The sequence below is a fragment of the Dermochelys coriacea genome, chromosome 1 (assembly GCF_009764565.3).
Source record: "Dermochelys coriacea isolate rDerCor1 chromosome 1, rDerCor1.pri.v4, whole genome shotgun sequence".
NCBI classification, from domain to species: Eukaryota; Metazoa; Chordata; order Testudines; family Dermochelyidae; genus Dermochelys; species Dermochelys coriacea.
Window position 1 is genome coordinate 153,979,972 of NC_050068.2, and position 23,198 is coordinate 154,003,169.

The 23,198-nt window shown below is 42.2% G+C and overlaps 2 protein-coding genes across 16 annotated transcripts in view; one reads left to right on the plus strand and one right to left on the minus strand.

Moving 5' to 3' along the window:
• CASK (calcium/calmodulin dependent serine protein kinase) overlaps positions 1 to 23,198 on the minus strand; it is a 407,176-nt gene that overhangs the window by 189,678 nt on the left and 194,300 nt on the right. The window lies entirely within an intron of this gene.
• On the plus strand, positions 9,084 to 11,940 carry GPR82 (G protein-coupled receptor 82). Its single transcript, XM_038393482.2, has 2 exons — positions 9,084 to 9,157; positions 10,497 to 11,940. The coding sequence occupies exon 2, from the start codon at positions 10,532 to 10,534 to the stop codon at positions 11,567 to 11,569; it is 1,038 nt and encodes a 345-aa protein (XP_038249410.1). The 5' UTR covers positions 9,084 to 9,157; positions 10,497 to 10,531; the 3' UTR covers positions 11,570 to 11,940.

The window sequence follows — 23,198 nt, forward strand, 5'->3', positions numbered from 1 at the left end:
TACCGACATACCATCTCTCAATAAGTCCAACATAGCCAGTTTTTCCTCCAGCGTTGGAACAGATCACTGTTTCTTCGGCTGAGCACCAAATGAAGTAGTTGGCTTGCATTTAAGGGCCATGTTGTACGAAAAATACATATCTTTAAACACTAGAATCACACTCAGTGCGGCGAGATGCTCCAACTATGAGAGGCATGCTGGAACTGAGACCAACTGAGGGAACAGCAGATTCACGTCTCTCATCTCAGGCTCACTTCGGGGCATTCGCTCATTGAGTGGAATGGTGGGCAGAATCGCCTGCACTATTTACAGGTATCTTATTTTTCTTTTCTTTTTTTTTTTTTTTGCTGAGCATGTATAGTTGAATTCGTGTAAATGCGCGTATGATGCGACTCACCTGTAGTCTGTCTTGGACTTAACTATGAACAGTTTTGTATCATCTGAAAAATTTGCCACATCACTGTTTACCTCTTTTCCAGATTATTTATGAATACTCTGTATAGGACTGGTCTCAGTACAGACCCCTGGGGGACACCATTATTTATCCCTCTCCATTCTGAAAACTGACCATTTATTCCTACCCTTTATTTCCTATTTATTAACCGGTTACCAATCCACGAAAGGACCTTTCTCCTTATCCCATGACATCTTACTTTGATTAAGAGCTTTTGATGAAGGATCTTGTCAAAGGTTTCCTGAAAATCTAAGTACATTACATCCACTGCACCCCTCTTGTCCACATGCTTGCTGACTCCCCTCAAAGAATTCTAGTAGATTGGTGAGGCATGATTTCCCTTTACAAAAATCATGCTGACTCTTTCCCAACAAATTATGTTCGTCTAGGTGTCTGACAATTCTGTTCTTTACTATAGTTTCAACCAGTTTCCCTGGTACTAAGTCAGGCTCGCATGCCTGTAATTGCTGGGTCTACCTCTGGAACCTTTTTAAAAATTGGTGTCACATTAGCTATCCTCCAGTCATTTGGTAGAGAAGCTGATTTAAATGATAGGTTACAAACCACAGTTAGGGTTTGTCTACACTACGAAATTAGGTTGAATTTATAGAAGTCGGTTTTGTAGAAAGCATTTTTATACAGTCGAGTGTGTGTCCCCCCACACGAATGCTCTAAGTGCATGTAGTCGGCGGACTGTGTTCACAGTACCGAGGCAACAGTCGACTTCCGGAGCTTTGCACTGTGGGTAGCTATCCCACAGTTCCCGCAGTTTCCACTGCCCATTTGAATTCTGGGTAGAAATCCCAATGCCTGCTGGGGCTAAAACATTGTTGCGGGTGGTTCTGGGTACATATCGTCAGGCCCCCGTTCCCTCCCTCCCTCCCTCCCTCTGTAAAAGCAAGGGCAGACAATCATTTTGCGCCTTTTTTCTTGAGTTACCTGTGCAGACGCCATACCACGGCAAGCATGGAGCCCGCTCAGCTAACCGTCACCGTATGTCTCCTGGGTGCTGGCGGACGTGGTACTGCATTGCTACACAGCAGCAGTTTATTGCCTTTTGGCAGCAGACAGTGCAGTATGACTGGTAGCAGTCGTTGACGTAGTCCTGGGTGCTCTTTTAACCGGGCGCCTGGGCAAACATGGGAGTGACTCAGCCAGGTCATTTCCCTTGTTTCGTCTCATGGCGATTGAGTCCTACTCCGATTGAGTCTTTTAATTTGCTGCTAGCAGAAGATGATGGCCAGTAGTCATACTGAACGGTCTTCTGCTGAGCACCCAGGAGGTGACGATGGCTAGCGGTTGTACTGCACAGTCTGTTGCCAGCAAGATGTATAAAGATAGATGAAGTGCCTCAAAACAAGAAATAGACCAGATTTGTTTTGTATTCATTTTCTCCTCCCTCTGTGAAATCAACGGCCTGCTAAACCCAGTTTTGAGTTCTATCCTTGAGGTTTTGAGTTTATCCTTGAGGCGGCCATTCAGTTTCTCACAAAGCCACCCCCTTTGTTGATTTTAATTCCCTGTAAGCCAACCTTGTAAGCCATGTCATCAGTTGCCCCTCCCTCTGTCAGGGCAACAGCAGACTATCGTTCCGCGCCTTTTTTCTGTGCAGACATCATACCACGGCAAGCATGGAGCCTGCTCAGATCACTTTGGCAATCAGAAGCACATTAAACACCACACGCATTATCCAGCAGTATATGCAACATCAGAACCTGACAAAGCGAAACCGGGTGAGTAGGCGACGTCAGCGCGGTTACGAGAGTGATAAGTACATGGACACAGACATCTCCCAAAGCACATGCCCTGGCAATGTGGGCAGGATGGTGCTAATGGGGCAGGCTCATGCGGTGGAACGCTGATTCTGGGCTCGGGAAACAAGCACAGACTGGTGGGACCACATAGTATTGCAGGTCTGGGACGATTCCCAGTGGCTGCGAAACTTTCGCATGCGTAAGGGCACTTTCATGGAACTTTGTGACTTGCTTTCCCCTGCCCTGAGGCGCAAGAATACCAAGATGAGAGCAGCCCTCACAGTTGAGAAGCGAGTGGCAATAGCCCTGTGGAAGCTTGCAATGCCAGACAGCTACTGGTCAGTCGGGAATCAATTTGGAGCGGGCAAATCTACTATGGCGGCTGCTGTGATGCAAGTAGCCAACGCAATCAAAGATCTGCTAATATCAAGGGTAGTGACCCTGGGAAATGTGCAGGTCATAGTGGATGTCTTTGCTGCAATGGGATTCCCTAACTATGGTGGGGCCATAGACGGAACCCATATCCCTATCTTGGCACCCAAGCCAGTGAGTATATATATCGCAAGGGGTACTTTTCAATAGTGCTATAAGCACTGGTGGATCACAAGGAATGTTTCACCAACATCAACGTGGGATGGCCGGGAAAGGTACATGACGCTTGCATCTTCAGGAACTCTGGTCTGTTTCAAAACCTGCAGGAAGGGACTTTCTTCCCAGACCAGAAAATAACCATTGGGGATGTTGAAATGCCTATAGTTATCCTTGGGGACCCAGCCTACCCCTTAATGCCATGGCTCATGAAGCCATACATAGGCAGCCTGGAGAGTAGTCAGGAGCTGTTCAACTACAGGCTGAGCAAGTGCAGAATGGTGGTAGAATGTGCATTTGGACGTTTAAAAGTGCGCTGGTGCAGTTTACTGACTCGGTTAGACCTCAGCGAAACCAATATTCCTACTGTTATTACTGCTTGCTGTGTGCTCCACAATATTTGTGAGAGTAAGGGGGAGACATTTATGGCAGGATGGGAGGTTGAGGCAAATCGCCTGGCTGCTGGTTATGCACAGCCAGACACCAGGGCGGTTAGAAGAGCACAGGAGGGTGCGGTACGCATCAGAGAAGCTTTGAAAACCAGTTTCATGACTGGCCAGGCTACCGTGTGAAAATTCTGTTTGTTTCTCCTTGATGAAATCCCCCACCCCTTGGTTCACTCTACTTCCCTGTAAGCTAACCACCCTTCCCACCTCCCTTCAATCACCGCTTGCAGAGGCAATAAAGTCATTATTGCTTCACATTCATGCATTCTTTATTAATTCATCACACAAATAGGGGGATAATTACCAAGATAGCCCAGGAGGGGTGGTGGAGGAGGGAAGCACAAGGCCACACAGCACTTTAAAAGTTTAAAACTTATTGAATGCCAGCCTTCTGTTACTTGGGCAATCCTCTGAAGTGGAGTGGCTGGAGGCCCCCCGGACGCGTTCTCGGGCGTCTGGGTGAGGAGGCTATGGAACTTGGGGAGGAGGGTGGTTGGTTACACAGGGGCTGTAGCGGAGGTCTGTGCTCCTGCTGCCTTTCCTGCAGCTCAACCATATGCTGGAGCATATTAGTTTGATCCTCCAGCAGCCTCAGCAATTGAATCCTGCCTCCTCTCATCACGCTGCCGCCACCCTTCAGCTTCAGCCCTCTCTTCAGCCCGCCACCTCTCCTCCTGGTCATTTTGTGCTTTCCTGCACTCTGACATTGTCTGTCTCCATGCATTCATCTGTGCTCTGTAAGTGTGGGAGGACAGCATGAGCTCAGAGAACATTTCATCGCAAGTGTGGTTTTTTCGTCTTCTAATCTTCGCTAGCCTCTGGGAAGAAGAAGATCCTGAGATCCTTGAAACACATGCAGCTGGTGGAGAAAAAAAAAGGGACAGTGGTATTTGAAAAGACACATTTTATAGAACAATGGGTACACTCTTTCATGGTAAACCTTGCTGTTAACATTACATACATAGCACATATGCTTTCGTTACAAGGTCGCATTTTGCCTCCCCCCACCACGTGGCTAACAGCGGGGAACATTTCTGTTCAGCCATAGGCAAACAACCCAGCAGGAACGGGCACCTCTGAATGTCCCCTTAATAAAAGCACCCTGTTTCAACCAGGTGACCATGAATGATATCACTCTCCTGAGGATAATACAGAGAGATAAAGAACGGATGTTGTTTGAACGCCAGCAAACATGCACTGCAATGCTTTGTTCTACAATGATTCCCGAGTACGTGCTACTGGCCTGGAGTGGTAAAGTGTCCTACCATGGTGGATGGAATAAGGCTGCCCTCCCCGGAAACCTTTTGCAAAGGCTTTGGGAGTATATCCAGGAGAGCCACGAATGCCAGGGCAAATTAATCATTAAACATGCTGGCTTTTAAACTTTGTATAATATTTTAAAAGGTACACTCACCAGAGGTCCCTTCTCCGCCTGGTGGGTCCGGGAGGCAGCCTTGGGTGGGTTCGGGGGGTACTGGCTCCAGGTCCACGGTGAGAAACAGTTCCTGGCTGTCGGGAAAACCGGTTTCTCCGCTTGTGTGCTGTGAGCCATCGTCTTCCTCGTCCCCAAAACCTGCTTTCGTGTTGCCTCCACCTCCATTGAAGGAGTCAAACAACACGGCTGGGGTAGTGGTGGCTGAACCCCCTAAAATGGGATGCAGCTCATCATAGAAGCGGCACGTTTGGGGCTCTGACCCGGAGCGGCCATTCGCCTCTCTGGTTTTCTGGTAGGCTTGCCTCAGCTCCTTAAGTTTCACGCAGCACTGCTTTGGGTCCCTGTTATGGCCTCTATCCTTCTACTCTGTCGGTCCATGCTGGAGCTCTTTTGCGATTCTAGGACTCCATCATGGTCACCTCTGCTGATGAGCTCTGCATGGTCACCTGCAGCTTGCCACACTGGCCAAACAGGAAATTGAAATTCAAAAGTTCGCGGGCCTTTTCCTGTCTATCTGGTCAGTACATCTGAGTTGAAAGTGCTGTTCAGAGCGGTCATAACGGAGCACTCTGGGATAGCTCCTGGAGGCCAATACCATCTAATTGCGTCCACAGTACCCCAAATTCGACCCAGCAAAACCGATTTCAGCGCTAATCCCCTTGTCGGGGGTGGAGTAAGGAAATCGATTTTAAGAGCCCTTTAAGTCGAAAAAAAGGGCTTCGGCATGTGGACGGGTGCAGGGTTACATCGATTTAACGCTGCTAAATTCGACCTCAACGCCTAGTGTAGACCAGGGCTTAGTAGTTCTGCAATTTCACATTTGAGTTCCTTCAGAACTCTTGGGTTAATAACATCTGGTCCTGGTGACTTATTATTGTTTAATTTATCAGTTTGTTCCAAAACCTCCTTTTATGACCTCAATCTGGAACGGTTCCTCAGATTTGTCACCTAAAATGACTCAGGTTTGGGAATCTCCCTCACATCCTCAGCCATGAAGACCGATGCAAAGAATTAATTTAGTTTCTCCGCAGTGGCCTTATCGTCCTTGAGTGCTTCTTTAGCACCTTGATCGTCCAGTGGCCCCACTGTTTGTTTAGCAAGGCTTCTTGCTTCTGATATACTTACAAATTTTTTTTGCTATTACTTTGATTCTTTGGTTTCAGAGTAGCAGCCGTATTAGTCTGTGTTCGCAAAAAGAAAAGGAGTACTTGTGGCACCTTAGAGACTAACAAATTTATTTGAGCATAAGCTTTCGTGAGCTACAGCTCACTTCACATCCGATGAAGTGATCTGTAGCTCACGAAAGCTTATGCTCAAATAAATTTGTTAGTCTCTAAGGTGCCACAAGTACTCCTTTTCTTTTTGATTTTTTGGCTAGCTTGTTCTTCACATTCTTTTTTGGCCTTCCTACTTATATTTTTATACTTCACTTGCCAGAATTTATGCTTCTTTCTATTCTCCTCATTAGGATTTAACTTTCACTTTATAAAGGATGCCTTTATACCTCTCATTGCTTCTTTTACTTTGTTGCTTAGCCACGGTGGCATTTTTTGGTTCTCTTACAATGTTTTTTAATTTTGGGTATACATTTAAGTTGAGCCTCTATTATGGTGTCTTTAAAAAGTTTCCATGCAGCTGGCAGGGATTTCACTTTTGGCACTTAGAGTGGAAGGATCCCCCCCAGGTCCCAGGACACACAGGGTATATCTATACAACAATTCAACACCTGTTGCTGGCCCAGGTCATCTGATTTGGGCTTGTGAGGCTCAGGCTGTGGGGCTGTAAAACTGCAGTGTAGATGTTTGGGCTTGGACTGCAGCCAGAGCTCTGGACTCTGTGAAAAGAGAGTGTTCCAGAGTCTGGTCTGCAGCCCAAGCCTGAATGTCTACACCCCAATTTTAGAACCCCATAGCCCAAGCCCCATGAGCCTGAGTCAGCAGACCTGGGCGAGCGATGGGTGTTGAATTACTCCGTAGACATAGCCACAGGAGGCAGGGAAGAGGGCTCAGATCCCTACATAGTGGTAGCGTTCCCCAAGAGACCACCACACCTATGTAAGGGGAGAATTTGGGATTCATAGACCCCCAGCCCTAAATTCCCAACTTCCTCTGACACCTCTCCCATTGTCCAACCCATCCTATTCTTTCCCCTCCATTCCCTCTAATTCCTACCCCCTCTCTTGAGCCCCCATTTCTCTTCCTTTCCCCACTACCCATTGCCACGTATCTTCCTCCTCAGATCTCCATCCCTTACTGCATATCCAAACTCTCAAATCTATTCCCATCTACTCTTGTAGCCCTAGTTACCCATTGCCTCCGAGCACATATTCATATGTGTAATTTGTTTTTCAAAATTAGCTTGAGTACCTTCTGAATTATCTGCTGTACCCAGATTACATTTCTCCAAAACAGATATATAAAAGAACAAAAAACTCTGAACCAAGGCAGATTTCCTCCAAATATTTACAATTCATTCTCAGATTTCTGTTCAAGGTGGGTTTCAAATTTCAAAGTTGCTAGAATCTGAACTTTATGAAATCTGTTTTTGTCCCCCAGAGGGTTGTATCTCAGGAACCTCTTGCTCAAATGACCCCAAATTCAGATCAGGTTTGTATCCATGTAAGCATCTGGATTTTAGAGGACTTAGAAGAGTCATCCTTTAAGTAGAAAGAGCCCTGTTATACTACTGTATGAAATTAATCAGCAACTGCTTTCCTATATCTAAATCCCCAGCACAGGATAATGCTGAAATGGGGACATTTTTGGACTGATAGAGGGAAGGGGCTCTACACATCCATTAGTAGCAAAAGAGGCTCAGATAGGTATTAAGTGGCTCATTCACCTCAATGAGATGGCCTCAGATGAGAGAACACAACTCATGGAGATGAACACAGCCTGAAACAATGGCTCTGAGACAAGCGAACTGCTCCATTCATGTCAGTGAGTGTTCTGATCCCTCTCCTCAGTGCTAGAGACCCTGTGGTATGTGGCAGGCATGCCCATTTTCATCTGCTTACCCCAGTCTCAACAGTATGCTTTTTGGTGCATGCTCCCAGAACACCTGTTCTCAGCTCCCCCCACTCAGAGGGGCAGGGCTTCCCCAGATCCTAGCTCACGAGGGGTAGGGAGAAGGGCTTAGACCTCCCCAGAAGGGCAAGCCCCCCATCTCAAACCTGGTTCACCTTATGGTGGGCAGACTACCGTTGATGGGCAGAGTCCCCTCTCCCCCCAGATCCCAACACACATAAAGGTAGGGAGAGGGGTTCAGAACCCTCCCAAGAGAGGCAGCTCCCTAGATACTGATATATACATACAGGCAAGAATGTTGGGTTGACAGGCACCCCTGCCCCCCTTCCCCTCACCTCATCTCCTCCTTTCAATTGTCCCTGCCCTCCCATTCCACCTAGTCCCTATTCCCTTAAACCAGCCCTTCTCCCCTTCCACCCATCCTCATTTATTCCCTCCCCTTGCTGCAACCTCCAAACCTCTCCCCATACTCCCCTTCCAAGCAAGCATTTGGATGTTTAATCTCCCCCCTTCAAAACATTGATTACAGTCCCCCAAAATTAACCCCCACGCCTTGCAGAGACAGATTTTAGTAACATGCTTTCAAACATTTTCCAGATTTCTGCCCTAGGTAGGACTTGACACTAGCTATGGTGGGGGTGGGGGAAGGGTCAGGATCAAAAGCTTATTGCTTATCCCCTTGTATTATCCAGCTTCAGTGAACTTTTTGAGGCTACAAATCCCCTTGGCTCCCCGTCCATGCACATTCAGAGTTATCAGTTTACCTTGTGATTGTTAGGCATGAGCCTAAAATGACAGCTAAACACTTTGGCAAATGTACTGAACCACCCAAAGGAGCAGTGCTTGCCATGCACTCTCTGAGCATAACCCTCAAGTGAGGGAAACCTGTGTGTCAGGATCAAAACCCTAGTTTGATCCTCAAGTCTGGGGGAAAAAATATATGGACAGAATAGGTCAGCCTTAAGAAAAGTTGCAATATGAATCAAGCATGACCGTTTCTCAACTGCTCACCCCAGTCTTGTTCTTGGTGCATGCTCCCAACATGCCTGTTCTCAGCTCCCTACTGGATGGTGAGGGGGAAGGACTATCTCAGAATCATTTGGTCAAATGATCCCAGATATGCATTACTAACTCTACTCCTTTCCCCCAGAGGCTCACCTAATTTCAAGGCAATCTGAGTAACTATGAGTATTTTAAAGCACTTACAAGTGTCAAGCTTTAAACAGAAAGCTGGTCTTAACCTCAACTATAGCAGACAAGTACAATAAATTCTGAGAACTGATGAGTAAGAAATACAAACAGATCCTTTTTTCTGATTTTAACACCCCCTTACCTCCACAAAAGTAAGCAAATAAGCAGAAGGCAGTTTTCAGACAGTGGGTTGGACTGAAAAGGAAATGCTTCAAACAGAAACATCTGGTCTTTGAGGTGGAAGGTGCTTGCAGTTTTCATAGGTAAGTTTAATTATTAATTCCTTATTTTTTTTCATCTGTACTTACAAAAAATATCAGAATTAGACTGTGGGTTAATGACTTCAATAGTTACTCTGGATTTACTTCACTTTAACAGCAGAATTTAGCTCAGTTTCTTTAAAAATCCAGATAGTATTAACAAGATGCTAAAGGGGAACAGTTACATAAAAGTTAGTTTCATTTGAGAGTTACCAGGGCTGTAAGGAGTTTTGCACCACATCATTTTTAAACAAGTCTTTTGAAACTTTTTGTTTTTCTGACATTGTATATCTAGCTTTTTGTATCTTCCTTTTGTAGCTTTGCATGTTTATACAAAATCTTCTCACTGTGGTTATTAACTTTTTTATAAAAGTTTTAATACACAAATATCTTATTTTATAACTTTGGAATGTGTATGACGTTTTTCCATGAATTTATAAATTAAATAAAATCTCATTAGGGATCTAGTTCATTAACAAGTAAGATGTGCACGAAGGAGAATACAGCTATCTCCAACTCTTTCTGCTTCCCTCAACACTAGCAAGTTGAAACATCAGTTTAAATGGCAGAAAGACATGCTGTCACTGTTGAGTATTTTAACACCGCTCATATGCATTAGATTCCTTATTTACAGCTGGTAAACACAAAACAAAAACTAAATTAAACTGGCCAAAATTTAAACTTGTGGAATGATTGCTGAAAAATCTGATCAAGTTTGAAAATATTTTAAAATCAGACCAGACTGAACGCGATAGCTATAGCTGCCACGACCAGGGCTCAGAACAGAGTGGTGAAGAATACTGGAAGTTTTTTCTTTCACCACAAACTAAATCTATGTGGCCAGAATTTTAGTGTCATAGTACATCTCCAGTACTTATTTGCGTGGAGACAAGGGAGTGCTACTCTGCATTTCCGCAATCCACAAAATACTACTTTACGTGTATTTAGCATCTTTGATTTGACAATATTAAAATGCTCTAGAAGCAGATTATTGTCATGTTATAATTCAGGACATTGAGGTATGGAGAGATTGAAATATTAGTCCACAATCATGAATTACTGTCAGAATTTGGATGAAAATCCAGGTTTCCCGAGTCTGAGTCTCTATGCGCTATGTTATTGGACTCAGGATTTATGATCTAAGACCTTGGATATTTAATGTTATACTACTGCAATTCCACTATCTTGCTGTGTCAACTTCCAGGAGGCTAACTGCTGGATATAAATATTCAAGAGTCTGAGGGAAGGAAAAGAAATTGTTAGCAAAATTATGAGATTAGTAAATATGACAGCCATTAAATACAGATTACAGAAAAAAATAACTCCTGCAATTGTTTTTCAGCTCAGGGCGCATTGTTTCAAGAAAAACTGGGATTAATGAAAAATTCAACATGTCTTCTTCAACCATCATTGGCTTCTACAGTAGCTCTGCCAATCATCTATTCTTTCCTATTTACTACAGGTGGTTTTGGAAATATTCTCTCTTGGTGGATATTTTCAAAGCACATATCTACAAAAAGAACACAGAACATCTACCTGACAAATCTTGGTATTGCAAATTTATTTGTATGCCTTACGATGCCTTTTCTCACTGCCTACTTTGCAGATGGCTATCAGTGGGAGTATGATTCTGTGCTATGTAAAACAGTAAACTACTTTGGAACTCTGGTTATGCAATTTAGTATGTATGTCAGCATTACAATTTTATGTTGGACTGCTGTAAGTCAGTATGCAACACTGATGAAAAATAATGACCACACACAATATTCTCCATCAATTAATGAAAACTTCTTCTATAAATGTCTACTGGAAAAGTTTCGGCAGCCAAAATTTGCTAAATACTTGTGCATCAGTATATGGATCATTGTACTGAGTGTAACTGTACCAGTTATAGTGTATGATTTTCATGTACAGCCTGATCATGAACAAGTTGACAGATGCTACAGCTGGAAGGCAGAATATGGCCAACTCACTTCAAAGATCACAGTTCTTATTGCTACTGCATGGTTTTTTTTATTTTTTATAACAGTATTATTCTCATACTATTCCCTTGTCAATCACCTGAGTAAAATACAGAAAAATACTTGCATTGGAAAGAAACATCTAATTTACAATACAGTCAAAAGAAACATTTTTGTCATCCTGCTTATATTAACTGTCTGCTTTCTTCCATATCATATTTTCAGGCCAGTTTCTTATGCACTTCTTGCTAGTGAAGACTGCCAGATGATGAACTATTTAGTGGAAGCAAAAAACTTTCTTATTTGTCTTGCAGCTGCCAAAAGTAGTTTAGACCCTGTTGTAAATCTTTTATTAGATAAAAGATTTAAGAAGAGTCTATACAATCGCTTCAGAAAATCCTCATCACAAGATCACAAGCATACAGCTAATATTGAAGAGATTACACAAATGTGAAGAAGGAATAAGTAAAAATCTTAACATACTTTAGGACAAAAACTTTTTTGCCAAACATAACTACCTATAACAGAAGAATTCTTTCCATCCACAATGAAAATGAAATTTACAGGTAAAAGATGAATTTATAGAATTTTTAAAAAACTGCTTATGAACATTAGACCTGTTTATTCATGTTTGTAACTTTGCTGTTGCTTGATGAACCTTTATACCTCTTACAATGAATTGTGCACTATCATTTTGCTTACACAAAATGAAAAAAGGGATTACATTTTATGTTTGAACTATACACATTGATTAATTCCAATTTGGAGAAACCAAAGATAAGGAAAGTGAAGAGAGCAGACAATAGATCAAAGGTAATAACTTGGTTCTACTGTATCGTCACATAAATATGCCAAGGTTTCAGACACTGGTCTCCCTTAGTTAAATTATAAGGACAAAAATTACACAAAAAAACCCCCAAACTAGACATAGGTAGTTTTTATGGTATAAGTAAATCAAGTGTCTGAGAAATATAGATGTACTTGCAGAGAGGTGTAGCCAGGAATTTGGAATTAACAGGATTGTTTGGTTTTTTTTGCTCAAAAGTACTGGGGAGGAAGATGGTTTCCTTGTCTATTGGGATGAGTCCATTACATGGATTGAGCAAAAATTGCAAAAATGAAACTGACAAGAAGTGTGAGGGGAGATTAGTCTGATATTTGAGTTCTTAGAATAGAGTTAAAGAAACATTCTTCCTACTCTTTACTTAAACTTTGTCCATCACCCTAGGAATGGTATTGTCTGAACCATATGAGGCCCCATCCCAGACTCAGTGGAAGGAGGCTTATAATAGGGTTGTATTAAAAGGCTGGGAGTCTCACAGGGTGATCAACTAATGGTCTTATTGTTACCTCAGACAGGGAGCATGGGATGAAATTACACAATTACACCCACAAGGTTGAGAAGGGTTTGACGGTGGTTATTGACCTATGGGGCTAACAGATCACAGAAATAGGAAGAAATCTGGAAGACGGAATGAGGGACATATTGTTTTAGATGTTTTCTATAGTTTGTTCTGGATAGCCTCATGTAGAAGCCCATCCATAGCAGTTGTGTCCCTTGAATTACCATTTGCAGCCATAGTTCTGTTTTTGAGACAATGAATTTATTGCAAAATACTGTGCTCACGCACCTACTCTTACATAAATAATTAATAATGAATGTTATTAGTCTCACGTCAAAAGCTGGTCTTACCACACAGATTAATCTAAAACATTTAATTTATACAAGAACAATCATAACCAAAGAGATGATTTATATACATATATAACAAGACTGCATAAAATAAAATATGTACAATATTCGGACATATCCTAATGTATACAAAAACTAAGCTTAAGCAAAATAGAGAACAGCAAAGCGCACACACAGTGTGCCTGAACTCAAATACTAGCCCACAGATAATCCTCCACTAATCAATCTGCCACTACAGGTCTCCTTCTGTCCAGTCTTAAATTAGGTAAATTGTGTGGTTTAATTAGGATGACACTGACTCTTCATCAAGGATCATCATTTAAGGATGGACAAAATAAACGCATTTAACAATGTGACTGAACAATACAATTAATGGATAATCAACTGGTAATCAAAGAGTACACTTCTAGCTGGAACACAGCTTGCCTATGAGGTTTCTCATAGGCAAGCTTGCAGAAGTTTGAGGATCATGGAGAAAAACTAATGGTATTAAGTAGCAATTTTAAAGAAATGATAAACAGAGGATCTTTAGATTTCTTGTTGAAATTAAAAGTTTTTTCCCCCCTGCACTTCTTCCACCATACTAATTCACAGTAGGCAACACAAACCCACTGTAAAATACAAAAACATAGCATCTAACATGTTCAGCATTAACTGAATGTATATTCATTGTTACTGTGTAAAATGAAGAGTAGCCACTTTTAACTGCAATACAATATCATCTCTTTCAAAAAGAATATCCATGTAATGGACACTCTAGAAATGCAACATCTGCTGTTGGTTCAGATAACTTGCAGCATAAAAGTCCAGGTTTGAAATCCTGGTTAAACTGAAATCAATGGCAAAATTCCATTGGCTTCCACGGGGTCAGGATTTCATTCAAGGGACAGCAGAACACAATTTAAGTGAAAAAGTTATGAAAATTTAAAATAATTAAATTAACAATGCCCAAAATGACACACAGAATGAAAATTGTTTCATGACTTTGACACTTTCTTAAATGTGGTTATATTGCAAAAAGGGACTATTGTTAGGTTTGCTCAAGATAGTGGGTTTGTACATATTTACCAGAGAGAAGAATTTCTTTAGAGAACCTTTATAATCATCACCACCACCACCCCTCCCATAACTGCATTGGTGATTGGGGCACCATCACCGATAAGCAATCAATCGTCTCCACTCCTGATGACTGTTTGTCAGTGCTAGAGTCTCCGCAAAGTCCATTCCTGTCCACTCTTATGTTGTCAATCCATCTCTTCTTCTGTGTACCTCTTCTTCTCTTCCCCTGTGCTGTCTCTTGGAGGATGATCTTGGATAGGCCAGATGATCTTGTTACATGGCCGTACCACTTCAGCTTGTGATTCTTCAAGGTCGTCAGGAGGTCTTCATATGACCCAGTGCATTGGGTGACAATGTTGCGGACCTCTTCATTAGTGACGTGATCGAAATAGAAGATACCCAGGATTTTATGAAAGTATCTCATCTCTACTACCTGTATTTTCTGTTCAAGTTGTGCCGTAAGGGAACTTTTCTGTAAATTCTGCCATATTTCTGGCAAGAACTGTGCAAACAACAGCAACAGCGGCAAAGCTAAAGCCAATTTGGAGGAATAAGAACATCTCTCTGGAAATCAAACTGAAACTGCTGCATGCAGTTGTCATCTCCATTTTTGTGTGTGTGCACGCGAGACATGGACCCTGACAGCAGAACCTTTATAATAGTGGCATATAAACCAGAAAAATATCAAGCTAGATTTCAAGTCCCAAGATCCCAGACTCAGATTGCAGGCCTGGCAGTACAAAAAATCCACAAAATATTCATTACGCTTTAAATATGTGGTTTAAAAAAAATTACACACCCATGCCCTTCCTCTTTTCCCTCCAACATCTGCTGTCCCTTTCACTTTGAGTTTCTGCTCACCAGCAACCACCCAGTATTGCTTCCCTCGAAAACAGTCTTTATTGCTAATATGACTATAAAATGCAGTTAAGCCCTTAAAATAGAACATGTAAAAATATATTATGAGATTTCATGTTTGCTGCAATGGCTTCCAGATCTAGCCTGTGTGTACGTACACACACACACACACACACACACACACACACACACACACACAGGGGTGGGCGGGGGAGGGGGGGAAGGAGAAGGAGTAGTGTTTTAATACACCAATAATTAAAGAAAACGTTTGTGCACTTTTTAGAACAAGAGGAATATAGTGAAAATAGTATACAGAATGTATATGTATTGTTTAGTAAATAAGAAATTGCACTACTTGATCTGTTTGGATATTAATTCTAATCTTGATTACTGCTTGCATTTTTAACTGTAAACCATTAAAAGCTTTTGTATTAAGACAAACAATTAACATTCTCTATTTCTTAAAGTGGTTAAAAATCAGATTAAGAACAAATTTGCTTAGATATTACAATCAGTATCTTAGATTTTAAAAATACTTTGTTTTAATAATTTAAATATTAAATTACACAATTTTTTAATTTATACTATATGTTCACTTTTGCATTTCTCTCATTTTGGAAAATGAAAATATAGAAGTCTGTCATTTTCTTATATGCAGTGTTGGTTCCAGGTTATTAGAGAGACAAGGTGGGTGAAGTTGTATCTTTTATTGGACCAACTTCATTGGTGAGACACACAAGCTTTGGAGCTTACACAGAACTCTTCTTCTGATCCTTTGCGGATGAGGACTGAGAAGCCCAGGATACACACCGTAACACACTTAAAACTGTCTTCATCACACAAGGACCCTCCACAGAGAAGCAGATAGCATCATGGAACAAGCCATCCAAATATCCTGAGAGAACCTGGTTCAATACAGGAAAGAAAACGTCCAACCACACACCCCTAGTTGCTACCTACCTCCCCCTCCCATCCTGGAACCCATCTGGGGGTATCATTAAGCAATTACAAACCATACCCAATGGGGACCACATCCTGAAAGAAGTCTTTCCTGACCCCCTCTTTTCTGGCTTTCAAACACCCTCAGCCTCACCAAACTCATCACCAGAAGCAAGCTCCACACACACCAAGACCCACCAAGTCAAAGCTGCACCAGACACAGATGCAAAACCTGCAGACATATCTCTATTGTTACAATGATCAATACCCCCCTGACCAATGCCTCCCCACCTCAACATGCCTTTCAAGATCCATGGGTCTTACACTTGCAGTGAATGAGCTACATCACATTGATAGGCACTAAATGCTCCAACAACATGGGTGAAACCAGATAAATCATTATGCTCGCGAATGAACTCACACAGAAAAAATGATAAAAGACAAAAACACCATATCAGTCGTGACTGAACACTTTTCGCAAAACAATCACTCCATATCTAGAGGGACAAGGTGGGTGAGTTAGTATCTTTTATTGGACTAATTTCTGGATTTAGACTGAGCTCGTCTTCTAAAAGATATTACTTCACCCACCTTGTCTCTCTAAACTCCTAAAACCAACACTGCATACCACTGCATATCTGACCCATCAATCCTCATTCTCAAAGGAAACCTGCACAACACCTTCAAAAGACACTAAAAATCATGGTCTTAATAAAGACACACATTTATGGCTTATTACAACGATCTGTAACCCACTAGCCTCCCTTTTTTCTCCTATGACTGGAGAAGGGTTAACGGGCCACTTCACCTTGAATGGTCTCTTAGAATATAAATTAGCCACTTATTCTAAACCATCTGTTCCACCCTATATTTAATTGTGATAATTGGAGTACCTGAAGAAGAGATCTGTGTAGCTTGAAAGCTTGTCTCTTCTACCAACATAAACTGGTCCAATAAAAAAATATTACCTCACCAACCATGTTTCTGCAATATAATGGAATTTATTTATATCTCTCTATATATTTCAATGCAGTAGGTCCCTTCTGTAGAAAACATTATTAGAATAGTGTATCTGACGGAAATGGACTTTTGTTACAGGGTCAGGTACCGAAGGTTACTGGTTGGTGTGGTAGACCATACAACTCAAGACTTCTCCATTTGTTTATGACACCAGTCTCAATTGTGTGTGAAGAGAGGGACCAAAGGACAGAAGAAGGGATTGGGAAGGGGAAGTGGCAGGTCATGTGATTTCACAGGAGGGGTCTATGTACTTCAAAGAACTCATCCTTTGGGAGAGGAAACCGTGTCTGAATTTCAAATGACAGAAGTCAAACAAAATTATAGATACACAAAGCTGGCTCATGCATCCACCTTATTAGCCACAACATATTTGTGTCAACACCACACAGAATGAGACTGCTCTGAGGAGTAATCAGGGTTGTGCAACATAGGACTCTGGCCACATTCATTGCAGAAGTTAGAAGGTGTGCAGTAAATGAGGCAGGGATTGCAGGATGAGAAAAGATGGTCTCATAGTTAAGGCAGTTGAATGTTTCTCTGGAGAAATAGATTCTATCCCTGCCTCTGCCACAATGCCTGAGTGATCCTGGGCAAGTCACAAACTTTTCAGAGGTAGTCTATCTTCCTCATTTTATGGGTGCCCAACTTGAGACCAGGGGGCTGTACGCTCACTCTGGCAACTGAAATCACTGAGAGGCTGTACTTTGAACATAAAAAGTGCTATAAAATGGTAAGTACTCAGAAAACATTAGGTCCTAACCATCTGAAATCGGGCACCCAAAGTTAGAGGACACTTGACAATTTTGGCCTTAATCTCTATGCCTCTGCTGCGCATCTGCAAAATGGAAGAGTAATACCCCTTCTCTTCACAGGGGTTTTGTGAGAATAAATTAGTCTTTATGAAGATACTACAGAAAAGCACATGAGGAAATTATTAATTCTGTCTTCAGAGCAGGGTTTAAATAATGTGCAGCAAATAAGGTCTATGACACTGAACCATGGGAACAATACAAAATACTGAGTGGCTGTTTATTCAGTGAGCTTCATCCAACTTGTGCACTGACTGAGGCAGGAGGCCTATGGAAAAAAGTATTACATAATCATGTAATTAAATAATTAAATAAATTAAGCAAATGCACAAGGGGGCCAAACTGCAGTTGCATGAGGAATTTTAATTCTGGCATTTTCTACCTTTTGAGTGCTAGACTTTGCAACTTTAACATTCTTTTAACAGTTTCTGTGTAATTTAAGATATAACTCTATATCTATACACACACACACACACACAGTGGACAAATTACATTGTTGATCTGGAAATCTAATAATCTTTGGGGGGAAAAGTCTCACATAGTAGCTGGTACCAGAACCACTCATCCCTAGAAAAACCAAAAAGTTTCCTTTGAAGTCAGAATATTGGAAGGAGTCTGATGTGAGAGCCTGGGGATAGGATTATCAAGAATTTAGAAGGAAAGACCTTATTGAAGAGCAAAAATGAATAATAACTCTGAGCAGGTCACAAGTTCACTTGTGCTGAAAAGGATAAGGCTTCTCCAGACCTTCTGCATAGATACAAATAAACTAGCATTACTGATACAGACAGGTCATTCAGTTATAAACAAAATTAATAATAAAAGAGATACTTTAATTTTCCTCTCTTCTTACCAAGAGTAAGAACACAAAAGGAAACAAATTATCACGCTACATGTTATAAATAAAAATGAATAGGCAAAATAAAAATGAAGATGCAGGAGGAGAGTATGGGATTATTCATGGTGAAATATGGCTGGCATATCAGTTAGCTTGGACTAACATTTTAGCAGAATCACCATCACTTGTAAAAGTACTGATGCCCTGTTATTTCAAAATACACGTACATGCAGAAGTTAACTGTTTTCTTACAAACTTCACACTATTTTCCCTGAACACAACAAATATTCTGTAAAGTAGCAGTAAATCACATTCTCCTTTTGATTTTTTATATTCATCTTTTTAGTTCAGGGCTGTAATTTTAAATTACAATTTTGACAAACGATTAGAACACATTAAAACAATTATTTGCTGGATTAAATACTTTCCCCTAGTAATTTACTTTATAATGCTCACTGTAGAGACTAAGAGAACAGTCTTTTATAATAGAAATTTCCAAGAGAACCACCACCACATCACTGAAATCCACAAACACTGTTTCTTTGTGTCTTTTCTCAAAATTGTTCCCTGTGAAGCTCAGAAATGTATTTGTTCTTTTGTTTTACATCAGTCAAAAAAACAGGAGTAAAATCAAATCCTCTACAGCAAAATTATTAGTATCTCAGATATATTATGCCAATGTTCACTGCGAGAACATAACAAAATCCTGTCTTTGAGAAGCATCAAAACCAATCCCTTCATATGTTCAGCTTGTTTCAACTCTGGTGATCAGTGAAACATCTAACTGCCTCCAAAGTACAGAAAACAAAAGTGAAATCTGCCAAAGATAATTATTTTTAAACTAAAGAAAGATTTTTCTTAAGTATACTGTATATATATTTACAGTGACCTCTATACTAGATTTAGACACCAAAAAAGCAGCAGGACTTGTTCAACATAAAAAAAGTCTGGTTCTCTCATCTTAAAATACTGTCCTGACAACTTTAACACAAAAAACAATACTTCCATCTGTATACAATAATCCATTGCCTCAAATATGGGCTTTTGGAGGTGCCATGTAACAGTATAATAAGTAGCCGTACTTTTTGGAAAAAAACATTTTCTGTTCCATCAGTTTCAGAGCTACTGAGATGCATCTTTTGCTATCTGAAGAAGGCAGGAGCCTACACATTGTGGATTATACTTTCAGATTTATCTGTTTCACTGGCCACTCTTTGGATTTTTGCACAGCTTAAACAACCACAAACCTTCTCAACTCAGGGTTACATTCAATTTGTTTTCATTACCAAAATCAAATCTCTGTATAAATGCCAAATTCATCTGACAAAAATCAACCGTTTGATGGTTTGGGTGTCATCCAAGACACTCAGATAATCTAACTGTACACTATTATTTTATTCAACATACATGCATGTCCCCACATGCACCAGCCCCACCCCCACACTCTATGTACCACATTAAATCTGAGCATTTAATTGCAAAACAAACTAATAAAAATCTGGAAATTTACTGTTAAGGTTCTTGCTATGACCTTAATCCATTCTTATGTTTGAACTATTAAAAGGTATTTTCATTACATACTTTTACACAATATGCAGCAATACAAAATGCTATATGTTTATATCTTAGTTTGAGAAAAAAATATATATGTTAAACAAATCAACAGTAAACTTACATGTTTTACTGCAGAAACATTTTAAAATTCTGTTGAACAGCTTGTGAAACAGATTTTATATGTGCTTCTAACATTAAAGAAATACAACTCTTTGTAGATTATGCCTATATGAATAGCATATATCAACATGATTATACAATACTTAGCAATAGCTCATTTTTCCCTGAGGCCATGTCTATACCACAAAATTAGTCAACCTAACTTATGCTGGCATTCAGCCACTGCAGTATTTACATCTTTTGTGCATGTCCACACTTTGCTCCTTGTGTTGGTGGTGCGCGTCGTCACCACAAGCGCCTGTATCAATTGTATTGTCAGTATGGGGCATTGTGGGACAGCTCCTGAAAGCCTGTAACAGTCGATATATACAATGCAGCATCTACACTGACCTAACTACTTCGACCTTTACTCTGTGGGTATGTCTATACTATGAAATTAGGTCGAATCTATAGAAGTTGTTTTTTTAGAAAGCGATTTTCTACAGTCGATTGTGTGTGTCCTCACACTAATGCACTAAGCGCATTAAGTCGGCGGAGTGCATCCACAGTACAGAGGCTAGCGTCGACTTTCGGAGCATTGCACCGTGGGTAGCTATTCCACAGTTCCCGCAGTCTCCACTGCCCATTGGAATTCTGGGTAGAAATCCCAAGGCCTGATGGGGCAAAAACATTGTTGCGGGTGGTTTTGGGTACATCGTCAGTCGCCCCTCCCGCCGTGAAAGCAATGGCAGACAATTGTTTCACACTTTTTCCGTGCGGACGCCATACTGCTTTCAGCAGATGGAGCAGTTGGACTGCCGTCATCCACCACTTCCACTGCCACTCTGCTCTCTTGCTCTCCTGATGTTATGAATCTATCTCACAGGTCCTCAATATGACCGTCATCCACCGCTTCCGCTGGCACTCTGCTCTCCTGCTCATCTCGCAGGGCCGCTCCTGCTGCAACTCTGCTCGGCTGCTCTTGTATCGCCAGACCACGGCAAGCATGCAGCCCGCTCAGCTGTTGTGTCCTGGCAGCAGACGGTGCAGTAGGACTGCTATCTGTCATCGTCGTCATCCACCGCTTCCGCTGGCACTCTGCTCTCCTGCTGGTCTCGCAGGGCTGTTTCTGCTGCAACTCTGCTCGGCTACTCATCTCGCCAGACCACAGCAAGTGTGCAGCAGTTCAGCTGTTGTGTCCTGGCAGTAAACAGTGCAGTAGGTCTGCAAAACTGGTCATCTAACCACCCCTTCCCCTGCAACTCTGCTCTCCTGCAGACACCATACCACGGCAAGCACGGAGCCCGCTCAGATCACGGCAGCAGTTATGAGCATTGTAAACAGCTTGCACATTATCATGCAGTATATGCAGAACCAGAACCTGCAAAAGCAGGCAAGGAGGCGATGGCAGTGCGGTGACGAGAGTGATGAGGACATGGACACAGACTTTTCTCAAATTACAGGCCCCGGCAATTTGGCCATCCTGGTGGCAATGGGGCAGGCTCATGCTGTGGAATGCCGATTCTGGGCCCAGGAAACAAGCACAGAGTGGTGGGACCACATAGTGTTGCAGGTCTGGGATCATTCCCAGTGGCTGCGAAACTTTCGCATGCATAAGGGCACTTTCATGGAACTGTGATTTGCTTTCCCCTGCCCTGAAGCGCAAGATGAGAGCAGCCCTCACAGTTCACAAGTGAGTGGCGATAGCCCTGTGGAAACTTGCAATGCCAGACAGCTACCCGTCAGTTGGGAATGAATTTGGAGTGGGCAAATCTACTGTGGGGTTGCTGTGATTCAAGTAGCCAACACAATCACTGACCTGCTGCTATCAAGGGTAGTGACTCTGGGAAATGTGCAGGTCATAGTGGATGGTTTTGCTGCAATGGGATTCCCTAACTGTGGTGGGGCCATAGATGGAACGCATATCCCTATCTTGGGACCGGACCCCAAGGCAGCCAGTACATAAACCAAAGGGGGTACTTTTCAATGGTGCTGCAAGCACTGGTGGATCACAAGGGACGTTTCACCAACATCAACATGGGATGGCTGGGAAAGGTACATGACGCTCGCATCTTCAGGAACTCTGGTCTGTTTCAAAAGCTGCAGCAAGGGACTGACTTTTCAGACCAGAAAACAACAGTTGGGGATGTTGAAATGCCTATAGTTATCCTTGGAGACCCAGTCTACCACTTAATGCCATAGCTCATGAAGCCATACACAGGCATCCTGGACGGTAGTCAGGAGCTGTTCAACTATAGGCTGAGCAAGTGCAGAATGGTGATAGAATGTACATTTGGACACTTAAAAGCGCGCTGGCAGAGTTTACTAACTTGGTTAGACCTCAGCTAAACCAATATTCCCATCTTTATTACTACTTGCTGTGTGCTCCACAATATCTGTGAGAGTAGCAATTGCAGTAATCAGATGAGGCCAGTTCAAACTAGTTTCACTCAGAAAGGTATTAGGTTGGGAGAAGAGGTGAGATGTGTGTTTTCTGGCCACTTCCTGAAAAAATAATTCCACAATCGTCGGAGAGCTAGACACTAGTTTATAAGGGGGAGATGTTTATGGCAGGGTGGGAGGTTGAGGCAAATTGCCTGGCGGCTGATTACGCGCAGCCAGACACCAGGGCAGTTAGAAGAGCACAGGAGGGTGCGATGCGCATCAGAGAAGCTTTGAAAACCAGCTTCATGACTGGCCAGGCTACGGTGTGAAAGTTCTGTTTGTTTCTCCTTGATGAAAACCCGCCCCCTTGGTTCACTCTACTTCCCTGTAAGCCAACCACCCTCCTCTCTCCCCTTTGATCACTGCTTGCAAAGGCAATAAAGCCATTATTGTTTCAAATTCATGTATTCTTTATTAATTCGTCATACAAATGGGGGGATAACTGCCAAGGTAGCCCGGGAGGAGTGGGAGAGGACGGAAGCACCGGGTGAGGTGGTAGAGGAGGGGAGGACAGAAGGACAAGGCCACACTGCACTTCAAAACTTATTGAATGCCAGCTTTCTGTTGCTTGAGCAGTCCCCTGGGGTGGAATAGATGGGTGCCCAGAGGCCCCACCACCATGTTCTTGGCTGAGTGAGAAGGCTATGGGACTTGGGGAGGAGGGCAGTTGGTTACACAGGGGCTGCAGCGGCGGTATGTGCTCCTGCTGCCTTTCCTGCACCTCAACCATATGCCGGAGCATATCAGTTTGATCCTCCAGTAGCCTCAG